This window comes from Rousettus aegyptiacus, unplaced genomic scaffold (genome assembly GCF_014176215.1).
Source record: "Rousettus aegyptiacus isolate mRouAeg1 unplaced genomic scaffold, mRouAeg1.p scaffold_m13_p_13, whole genome shotgun sequence".
NCBI classification, from domain to species: domain Eukaryota; kingdom Metazoa; phylum Chordata; class Mammalia; order Chiroptera; family Pteropodidae; genus Rousettus; species Rousettus aegyptiacus.
In genome coordinates, this window is record NW_023416288.1 from 32,520,257 (window position 1) to 32,532,751 (window position 12,495).

General features: G+C 34.6%; 1 protein-coding gene across 4 annotated transcripts in view; it reads right to left on the reverse strand.

Moving 5' to 3' along the window:
* Positions 1–12,495, reverse strand: part of IGF2BP3 (insulin like growth factor 2 mRNA binding protein 3) — a 111,350-nt gene that overhangs the window by 79,113 nt on the left and 19,742 nt on the right. For all 4 annotated transcript variants that reach the window (XM_016159573.2, XM_016159572.2, XM_036230407.1 and 1 more), the window contains exon 3: positions 1,469–1,517. In XM_016159573.2, the coding sequence (XP_016015059.1) occupies positions 1,469–1,517 (49 nt within the window). The remainder of the gene's footprint in view (positions 1–1,468; positions 1,518–12,495) is intronic.

The window sequence follows — 12,495 nt, forward strand, 5'->3', positions numbered from 1 at the left end:
GAGATAATGTCACCAACTTCACCTTACCTCAAAGGTCTAAGGGGAGGGTAAAATGAAATAAAAGTTAGGTATGGCAAAAAAAAAAAAAAAAAAAGATTTATCCTCATGAACGAGGTTAAATTTTACCCAGCATGAGGAAGAATAAACTAAAAACTTGAAAAACCACTAAAAACACACTAAACTGCTTGAAGCCACTGCAATCTAGATTTGAATACTATGAATGAATTAAAAGGAAACTGCTACTTGCCTATAGCTGATATACTACTAATTTATTAATTTACTTAAAATTGACTGCTACCATTCGATTATTTCATTGAAAGCTGCATTACACTAGATATAGTTCCCAAACAGAAAATCATATCTAACATGGCCCCAGAGGATCAAATCAGTAATTTTAATACCATAATTCTTGACTTGTAGACCCATCCTCCAAGCCATTGAATTCCCCAAACAAATCTTAATCTAAAACAGGAAAATGCATTGAGTTTAATATTATAAAAGTCTCTGTTTCCATGTAAAAAAACTATACTTTTTATACATTATATAACTTGAAAAATAGTCAGCATTTACCAAAGAACCAATTCCTACAAAGATTGAACTCAATAAGATGGTTCTGAAAATAAATGCCGTGTAAAATATTCTGGGCATAAATGATTTGTTACCCACTGGGACCTCAGAGAAACAGAGTTCAGACCAACTTCCCTCGACCCGCCACCAAAGAAACCTTTTAACCATATTTTGCATTTGGATGAAGGTTCTGGTTTAGTGACTCATCAAATGTCATTTTACAAAGCTAGTTACTCGTGATTTTTTTTTATATTAAAAATATGTAAGAGCTGAGAGGTCTTCCCTGCACCACTGTCTCAGGTAGGTTTTAAGAACTTTCAGTTTCCACCATCTGGAAGAGCCAACAGACATTTTCTCTCTTCAACCACTGGGGTCTCAAATTCTCACCATGACATCATTATCATGCTTTGGATATTGCTGACCCAGGCTAATCGATTGTACTAAATACTTTGTGTTTGTACCATATCACTACAGAGCCACCATCTGAGCAAAAAAAAAAAAAAAAAGGCAGAGTAGTGTTTTAAAATAAAGTATAAGTAGCAGTAGCAGGTATGTCTCTTTAAATTTTGCCAAGGAGAGAAGTCCATATTTAGATACAACTGGCAAACTCGTCAGAAAGATCTCAAATAAACAAGATCTTGTTGGGGTGGGACTGAATGAGGAAGATTACCCAGTTTACTCAAGAACCTATGTGAATTTTTTTTAAAAAAGTAACTGGAAGAGCAATTTTTAAAAGATAATAGTGTGCCCTCATGAAGAAAAGCCCACAGCAAGACAGAGAGACCATGAGAGAATGTCGAGTTCTAGCACAAGATTTGAAGGAAAAGAGAAAAACCTTTGGAACGACTAACAACAATAAGCTTAGTACTGAAATCTTAATTTTAAATATAGAAATTCTTACCTCCCACTGTAAGTGAGGCGGGATATTTCGAATCTGAAGTTTCCGAATCCTGCAGAAGAATTAAAATGTTTTTAAAAGAAAACAAGCACATAAAGGCAAAAGACATTAATAGTCAACATGGATGTTTAGAAACTACTTAAAATATCGATTTTATGTTAACTACAAACCAATATATATAGTAAGAAAATGCAGCCCAAGAAAGCAAAAGTAGACGAAGTTAATCAAAGGGTACATATATTGAGACCATTTAGAGATCCAACATCATTACATTGTTATGGCTTATTTTAAAATCCATTAAAATTGGCAGAAACACATTTGTTTGAAACACATTTTGTCTGATGACTATATTCTAAGTTCAAACCCTTTAGCCTCAAATTAAGCATCACGTGACACAAACAAAGCTTTAGTGCAGATGTTGTTAATCTGAGATCGCGGCCAGGGGTCCATGGACAGAATTTGGGAAACTTAGATGGGGGGGGGGATTATTTATTTTCACTACCCCCTAACTAAAATCTAACACCTCTTTTCAATTATGAATGATGACATTAAACCACAATCGAATTACATTACTTGTAATCTGGGCATCAACATAAATCAGATATTTTCATATCGCATTAAGTTGTTGCAGATCTCTAAATACCACCTACCCTCATTACTGTGAAATTCAGATGTGCTGCTAGAACTTGTTACTCCTTATGTTAAGAAGCACATATTACTGAGTTTTAACATTTTGCTAACTATATTTCAAAATAATTGAATCTTTATATTCCTATGTATTTTTTTATACATTTAAAAACCTCTTGAGAGGTCTATACATTTCAGTGGCCAAAGGAATCCATAATACAGAAAACATTATCCCCTTCCCCACCTTGGTTCAAATGACCACACATATAAATATACACAAATAATGTACAGTAATATCTATTTATTATAGCACTTATATATCTGTAAGTGTATAGCCCCTCTTCTACCCCTTCTTTGACACCACCAGAGGGAGGAAGGAGGGTAGGGCGAGGGAGGTTAATTATATGAGAATGTAGTATAGACGCCACACACCAATCACCCCTTTAGAAGGGAGAGGAATTGACAGTCAATTTTGGCGGTCCCCAACCTTTTTGGCACCAGGGACCAGTCCTCCTATGAGAATCTAATGCCTGATGATCTGAGGTGGAGCTGAGGCAGTGATGCTACTGTTGGGAAGCGGCTGCAGATACAGATGAAGCTTTGCTCACCGACCAGTACCAGTCCACGGCCTGGGGTTGGGGACCTCTGAACTAGCTATTAAAATAAAATTAAAAAAAAAAAAAAAAAGACTAGCAATTTGGGCTTAAATCTCAAAATGAAGTAATTAAACTACTTCGAGAATTAGGACTACTGTTAGTTTTCCTTTCCAGGTCAAATAATCCACTTATTTTGAAGGACAACAGCAAAATACCAGCTTAGATAAGGTTCACAGCCCAGTCCTTTGTCTCTTCCATCCCTCCCAAAGCATAAGGATAAATGCCACAGATACCACCTATCCCTTAGGGAACCCTAAAGACTATGTAGACTAACCAAACTCAGGTACATCCTGTTTGTAGAAAATGGAGGAGGAAGGAAGAGCATTTTTATGAGACCGTAAAACAAAGCATGATCATCGGGAGCAATATTCCAAAGAGAGAGAGCGAGAGAGAATGTCAATTTAATCTAAAAAATTCTTTTAAACACCCCTCAGTCTCAGAATTTACATATGAAATGCTAGTCTGGGATTTGTTTCAAAATAACTCATGTGCTAATAATTTTAAAAGCTGCAGATTGTGTAGTATATATATCTCTGCTTTTGTGTAAGTTTTCCATTTTCTATAAAAGACTTAAAAATATATCCTAAAAAAAGATTGCTAATATATAGATTTCAAAACTTCTACATATTGCTTTAGCCTCCAGAAAAGTTACATTGTGTAAATGTTTATCCTGGATAATCAAGGAAGAATTACTACACATATGCAAGTACTAATCTGTTTTCTTCAAACATCTGACACAGTAAAACTTAGCAGCACAATGTTAAGAAACTAAGCATTCATTTCCATTGGACTTATTTTTGTGGGTATATATTACTGAAAATTTTTCCCAAAAGTACACATGTAAGTGTATATAGAGAGTTCTGGTCAACTAACAGGCAATTATTCATATTACAAAAACCAATGTCCATGTCGCCGGTACACCAGAAGTAATCCATTAGCCAGGTTTCCCAATGTAGTCTTCAAAATATACATGTAACACTCATTTACTTATTGGAAGTTACTCCAGGATCATTATCTCCCTGTTCAGTTTCTATCATCTGATTCTCTCAAGTTTCATTTTAGACAAATCATCAGGATTGTTTTCATAGTTAGTGTTTTGACATCAAGAATAGTTTTTTTTTTTTCCTGTAGAGGTTGTACTCTAATGTGCATCCCTGTACAGTATTATTAACCAATGTTGCCCCAATAAATTTTAAAAAATGTTTTTAAACATGTAGAAATATCTTGAGTAACACTAAGAACAGAAGCAATGTAGATTAAATGACATTGAAATGGGAGGGAAAAAAAGAATTGTTCTTTCCCTCTTACCCAATAACTAATCTTAAACTCTGCAGTTTCACCTCTGGCTCCTATACCCACAGCCCACTCTTAGTACAAGAGTCAAAAGGCTCCACAGTAACAAGAGACCAAGCAAAGGCATGAATTCTAATCATCCAGCTCATAAACACCAGCTTCTGACGTGGAAAGTACTAGAGAAAATCTACCCCACTTAGCTGTGCTTACCAAGTTGGCTGTACACAATTGAAACACTGTCACCTGCTTCTCTGAGCTCCCATCTCCCATATGAGCTTTTAGAATTAAGTCATATCGAGGTTTGATTCTAAACACTTAAGAGTCAAAAAAAATAAAATAAAATAAATACTGGTATTTGTTTCTACTATAGGTTTACTAAATCATTAAAGTGTGATTTAACTGCCAGCAAGATAAGTCGGTGTTTCCCCTCCTCCTAAAACCAGCTATAGATTCCAACAGTTCTAACTAGCTCTGTTAATAGCAGTTCTCCCCCTCCCCTCCCCACCCCCAAAGATTTTACAGTCTAGCAGAAGGCATTAGGCATGTTTAGGACCATCTTAAAGTGGTGTCAGTCAATACAGGAAGGTGGAACCAACGTTGAGATGCGGAGTAAATCGGGTAGGCTTCAGGTGAAGAATCCCTGTGATTGACTGAATCCTAGTTATTAGATTGACGTTTAGAATTGAAGTTTAGGAGTCACATGTGAAGAAGAGCATGTTTGCAGCAATGCTGCCAGATCCTAGCGAGCTGAATACTGAGTGGAGGAAAGACAAAGTATGTGGTTCCCTCCACGGTACAGGTAAAGAGAGGACATTCCCAGTGCCATTCCCAGTGCGGTCTAAGAACCATTTACATTAAGTCACCAGGAGGGCTTACTTCAAAGGAAGATTCTAGGGCCCCAGGGGAAACTTCCTAAAGCAGAATCTGAGGGTGGGGTGGGGGAAATGGAGTTTCACACACAGGGAGGTTTGGTCCGCTGAGGTCTATTTAACAGCGCAAGTTCCTTGAGAACAACATTATTTCTATCTTATTCACTGTAGTATACACAGTGAATAAGATAGAAATTGTTGCCTGGCTCCTAACTGGCAATAACTGAATATCTCTTAAACAAGGAATAAAGGAAGAAAAGTCTCTGTAAACATTACAGTTCTAAGTGAGAATCTAAGATGACACTTCGGTCATCCCCCAGCTCCTAGATCTCCAAGGGAACAACATCCATGTCTCAGTCCCCTTAACTAAAACGAAGGTGTTATTTCTCTCTCCGACACGAACACCTCATCCCCTTCACCTGTGCGGAGCAGTCTGGCGACCTTAAGTGGACGGGTGCAAACTGGACCAGAGCCAGGGAGTCCATCCTGGCAGAGTCCGAGAAAGCCTGGACGTTCTATGTGCTGTGCGTACTTCCAACGCTTGTGAGGACACACTGCCATCTCTCTTTCTCTTGGGAGACTGAATGTTCCTTCGAGGGGGGAATTATAAAGTTCTCAGACTTCCTTAGGTATGTGCAAGGTGAGACGCTGTTCAAAAAATAATAGCTGAATAGGGCACAAACCGATTCCTGAATAACCAAAGATTTCTGTAGCCTTCATGCTGAGATTTAATCTGAAAATGTACCAGTGTTTCAACCAACCACTAAAAACACATGCAGTTCAACATGAGGGAGTTCTATTTAAATAAAAGGCTCATTGCCTGTGTGTCTCAAAGCGTCGCTCTTTCAAAAGTATAACATTAACGCAATATAGCAAATTACACATATCTTCCTTGAAAATTAGGGTGGCCACAGGGGAATGGGAATAAAGTACTCGAGTCAACACTGAAAATTAATCATTCCCGTATTTTCCCAAAGTTAAACTAATTTTACAAATGCCATTAGATTTTTTTCCAGCAAGGCTCATCATATTCTTAACAAGGGATTTTAGAAGCTGAATTTCTTAAAAGCACCTTGTCCAATGGAATAGCCACTAGCCACAAGACATGTGGGCTAGTCTAGTCTAGATTTTGAAAACTTAGTACCAAAATTAAGGAATATAAAATTTCTCAACAGTTTTCAATATTGACATGTTAAAAGATTACAATTTTAGATACATTGGGTTGTATAAAACATTACAATTAATATCGCCGGTTACTTTTTACACCTTACTGTGGCTACTAGAAAAATTTAAGATTTTTACATATCTACAAAATTCACATTTTTCAATTGCAGAGAGCCGATCTAAGACTTAGTATACTTGATATTCGAAGGCAAAACTGATAAAATTTTGTTTGTCAAGGAAATTTCGGGAACAATCAAGAAACAAAGTTTCACCATAACTAAGTGAACTGTACCTGCCAAGAAGGGGTGTTCTAAGATGACTAAATTTTTCAAGTCCTGTGCTTTAAATACAGGATGTCTCCACATTTACACTGTTTATTCCATATTACTGCCAACTAGATGTGGTCCAGTTGGATTTGTTTTTTTAAGTGGAAAAGTTGCAGTTGATCATCAGTTATATTACCTTCTCGTCGGCTTTAGAAATCACAATAATCCCACCACCAGAATCTGAAGAATACAGAGTTTAAATGTCATCCTGTTTCCAAGAGGTAGTTACACAAACCCATGTGTTTTATATTTCCAATTTTAATACATTCTGCTTAATCAAATAAATGAAATAAGCAAACAATGATTATCGCTCACAAGAGACTATGAAAATTCTGTTTCATACAACTGAAGAATTCTTACACAGCAAGAAAACAAAGAAAACAAAGGTAGACAAGTTTAATCCAAATATCTGTCTGACATTCCTCTTCCTAGGCAACTCAGCCCTTGCTTTCTTCCAAGATATAACCATACCAAGCTCTGCAGATAACCCTTCTCTCTCCCACATAACACATACTATAGAGGCAATGCTAGTTTACCAGCCTCTGAAAGCAGCAAATTGTTCCTGCTTAATAAGCTATTCTACCTTCTAGCGAGGTAACACACACACACACACACACACACACACACACACGTATGTTTACACTGCTTAAGGAAGAACAAGTTAAAGAAAATATGTTTTACTTAAATGTAACATGCTTCATCTATACCAGTATTTTCCCCGAACATGAACTTACATTGATAAACTATTTAAATCTGTGTTATCCTTTAAACAAAACAAACCAAACCAAACCCTTGGCCAAGACATTAAAAATTTCCCATGTCTTGCCTATGACATGTCTGTCAACTGAAAAAAAAAAATCAAGCTTGAAAATGATCAAGTCTCTAGACCTACTGTGTCCTCTGGGGACAGGACAGAGAGTAGAGTCCATGTTAAAAGAAACCACATCAGCAAATCCAGACCCTGGGAAACTCTCCAGCACAAACATTGAAGTTTTTTTTAACAAGTAAATTTCAAAGCAAAAAGATGAGGAATCTAGGCATTAAAAAAAAAAAAAAAAACTATCAATCAATCACGATGTGTGAAACTTATTTAAATCCTAATTCAAATAAACGGGGATAGGGGGGAAAGCCGAGTAAAACTGGAGTATTTGATATCAATGAATTAGCATCAATGTTTTTCATATGTAATAATGGGACTGCCTATGTTTTTAAGTTCTTGTCTTTTAGAGATACATACCTTCTAAAGAATTGAGGGATGTAATATGCTTGCTATCTTAAATTTGCTTCAAAATTCATCTAGGGAGGTATAGCACTGAGGCACAGAGATCCGATAAGGCTGGTCATCAGCTGGTGATTCTTGAAGCTAAGTGAGGGGTATAGCAGGATTTATTATTCTATTGTCTCTACTACAGTACTTTTGAAATTTCCTTATTTTTTTTTTCCTGCTCTCTAAAATCTAGAAGTCACTATCTTCACAAATGATAAATTTCATCAAAACCAAACTCTGGGCTTGTTGGTACTTCGTACCACGAGGAAAGAAGTGTTAGAAGAAAAAATATAATTTCAGTTTATAAGACTGATAGTAAAGAAGCTTTAAGTACTTTTCTCTCACATAACCTTCAATCACATTAGCATTTCTCATACTGCAGAAACACCAAAAAGTCCTAAGATTGTTATATGGGACAATAGTCTCCTTCTCTTGCCAGGGAAGGATAGTACAGTCCACCCTCTGTATCTGCAGGGTTTCCGCATACATGGATTCAAAAATATCCCAGAGGGAAAAAAGTTACATTGTTGCTGATGTGTACTATGTAGTTAAGTCTACAATGACTGCATCTGTACTGAACATGTACAGACTTTTTTCTTGTCATTATTCCCTAAATACAGTATTAACAACTATTTACATAGTATTTACATTATATTAAGTATTATAAATAATCTAAAATAAGTAATTTAGAGGTTAAAGTACATGGGAGGCTACAAGTAGGTAATATGCAAATATCACACCATTTTATATAAAGGACTTGAGCATCCTTGGATTTGGGTATCAGCAGGGGGAGGGTGTCCCTGGAACCAACCTCCCCGTGGAAACCGAGGAATAACTGTACATTTAGGTTCATTTTACTGCAATAACTACAGTGTAACTTCAAATGTCGAACATTCGCAAAAATTGTGTTTTATAACTTAATGTATAATAATGAAATTTTACTGTCCGTTTAAAACGAATCCTTTGTTACATTAGGACAACAATTCTACACAATTCACATTTGTGTCAATCCTAATCCAAATAAGAGAGATGCTGCAGAGGAAAAGCAGCATCCTCTGGCGAGGAGGACTGAAAGCAGCAACATCCAGAAGATCAGTCATTTCCAGATCATTTCTGCCACGACTACAATTTAATGATAAATTTTTTAAATGTCAATAATATTGAGAACAAAAATAACACATACCATTTATTCAGGAACTCCTAATGGATAAAAAACCATGCCAGCATTTAAAATACATTTTCATCGTATCCTTACGCCAGTTGACCTAAGCAAGCATTAATACTCCCACTTTACAGATTAAGGCAATAGCCTCAAGATATTATTTTAACCAAGGCCAAAAAGCAGGCAAATCCAAACTCCTAACTCTAATTCTCATGCTATTTCTACCTTAATTTTAGGTGTCTATTATTTGGCTTCTGTGTAAGAAAAAAAAAAAAACAGTTATACAGATCTTCAAAAATACTGTCCAATATAATCATAACAATGTAAATCCTAATCTCCTAGAGAAAACACTAATTTTTTAACTTACATCCATATTTTCTAGAGGAAGCCCAAGGAGGTCACATCAACATAGAGTAGATGATTTTAAGGTAACCAAACATCTGACCTCATCCAGTGGCTAATATGATACCTGAATAAGACAAATAGCTGTACTGACAATAAAAGATCCCATGCATATATTTCGAGAAGTACCCTTCTACTAGGAAGTCCCCCATATACTTATAATAGTTACTAGAAAATGTTATCTTAAGATTATTAAGCATTAATCTTTTAGTTAAATAGGCTTTGTAATAATCTGGTTGTGTTGTTTTTTTTCTTTAGAACTTCAGTAACTATATTTTACTTCTTCAAATTATATTCACACTTCCAGTTACATTCTTTAAAAAAAAAAATGACAAATTTCCAGGAGCAATAATGGTAAAATCTACTTAACAATTTTCTAAATGCTAGAAAATTAATGGTTGTAATTTCCATCATATTTAAGATGTTACAAAAGGTTAGAGTTCAATTTAAAAAGGAGCATGTTAAAACTGTGCCTATTAGTATCATCTAGAATGAAATATCATGCTAATGATCACTGATTATATACAAAAACACACTACCTATGACTAAACATCTCCAAGCACATGGAGGACACAAGTCTCTCAAAGGAAGAAACTCTTGGTCTTTCAAACTGATGTAACTGGTCAAAAAGTTTAACATAAACAAAAGGAAGAAAGGGGCACTGAGCACCAAAGGTACATAAAAGACTCTTTCCTACCTTTGCACGATACTCACCCTCAAGTGTACCCAGAGGGCATCTACCTGCCCTCATACTTTCTCTATAACATAGACACCAAGAGTTTAAGATGGCCTTTCCTATCCTCCCTCTCCCGCCCCCCCCCCCATTCGTAAGTGCTCTAACCCTTTTTGAAAGCTTTACTATTAGGAAAACCATCACAAACTAAGCCTGTCATTAACAATCTATACAAGGCATTAAATTTTAGTGGGCTGGTCTTTAGACTTTAACACCTTGTAAAAATGTTGAAATAAAAGCTTATGCATTTTCAAAACACTTAAGAACCTGTTAAACGCTGACCAAGCACTTTAATCAATTGCCTAAAGACTGACTTGAAGAAACAAATGCAAAACCTAATTATCAGGACAGACCGTCCACCAGGGGGCAGCACTCTAAGACTCTGACACACCCCTAACCAGCCATCTGTTCACCAGGTCTTTTTTTTTTTTTTTTTTTTTCTTTTTTAAATAATAATAATAACCATAGGCTTCAGAAGGGCTGAGAAAGGACCTAAGTTAGGTCAAAGTTTTAACCTTTTTTTCCTAAGAGGTCCTACAGCACACATCCACACTTGCATTTAGCATACTCTACTGATGATTAAAACTAAAACACATCTTCAATTTAAGAGTACAATTATCAGTTACAAGTATTTGGGATTCTAAATCTCTTTCTTATAGATTTATTTGTTAGGCATCATTTAAATAGTTATTTACTCCTATGTTTAGTACTGTGGTATTCTGAGACTTGGGAAGGCTTTAAATATATAAAACGGGCAAATAAAAAACTAGTTGAAAAATTCTATCTTCATTCTGACACAAGCAGAACAGGAAAAATACTGTATATGTGTAACTTAGTCTCTTTTCAAGAGCCTGTAAATTCAGAGTTATGACAGTTATGCAACCAAACAAACAGTATCAAAACAACCAACAAAAATCAGATCTGATTTACTTATAACCCACACATCTTAATAGACCGTAGATAAAAAGAGAAATTTTCATAATCTTAACAGCTCCCACCTCTTCCAGAAACTGCAAAACAATCTGAAAGACTCAGTTCAGCTATGCATCTAAAGTTACTGCCAGTTACGACAATGGCTATATTTATGCTAATGAACATGTTCATATAAATTTGTTTTACTTGAATAAAATTATTTTTTCATTTTTCTCTTGCAAAATTATAACATAATATTTTTCTGTCTCCCTAGCACCTGAGCACACTAGCTGTCATTGGCAGGGCTCAAAAGATAAGTTGAAAGAAAATTGCAAATAAGCCTCAAAAGTCAAAAGGTTAACAATCTCTTGAAGTAGATTATCAGTTAGCGATGGATTAATATTATTGTGGAAATGTTTAAATTTTGTTCAAAGTTAGTAATATAGAACTATAGTTCAAAAATCTTAATTCTTAGCATCTTTGTGTGTTTTTTTAATTATTGGAACAAGAAATAATACATAAATATAATCAGACTTTTGAGACCAGTCTCCGGATTTTAAAAATTTTTTAGTGTTCGAAATTGAATGAATAAGTTTAAGTATTTGTTTTAGCTATTTTAATGTTATTTTATTAAAATATCCATCTAGTTCTTTGACAAATTTAGAGACAGCAGTATTTAAACCAAATTAAAAATTACAATAAAACTAGCTAGCAGTTTAGTGAAATTTTAATTTTTAAATTAGTTGCACTATCATAAAATTTAGAACTTGTTCTGAAAAAGTTAAATACTGATACACAAATCTAACATAACCAAACTAAAATGTGTCAAATCTATAAATTGAGACAATATAGTAATATTTTTAAATAAACCAACTTTTTAAGGTTTAAGACATATAACTAATCTTAGATATACTACGCAGTATTGAATCCTAGCTTTAATTCCATTAAGACATTTAACAACATTTAATTATAGTTTATTTAAGAGCTATTAGTTTAAACGAGTCTATAAATTTAGTATCAGCCAGGCTGATGTGCACTAGATGTTTTAGACTTCCACTTGGAATTAAAACACACCAGTATTTCACTTGTTAAAAATTCATTAATGTACGCTTCAATTTAAAATATTTATACTTTTAATGGTTTAAAAACTAAAAATAATTTCCTTCTTTAAAATTTCCTTTTAGCTAACAAATCAAATTTCAGTATTTTTCAGAGTATTTTAATAAAAATTTTTCTACGAAAATTCTAATTTTAAAAATAAACAGCATTACAAATTGCCAGTCAAAAACAGTCATGGGGATGTAAAGTACAGCACAGGGAATATGGTCAATACTACTGTAATAACGATGTATGGTGTCAGATGGGTACTAAACTTATCAGCGTGATCACTTTGTAAGTTATATAAATGTATAATCGCTATGTTGTATACTCAAAACTAATATAATATTGTGTGCTGACTATAATTTAAAATTTTTAAATACTTTAAAAAATAACGGCATTTTGAGAACCCAAAAGAGCAGATTAAGAACACTATTAGAAAGAAATATATATTAAAAATTAAAAATAAAATATTGAAAAGATTTTTAAAGAAATTTTTAAAAACACAAAAAAAAGTTGGG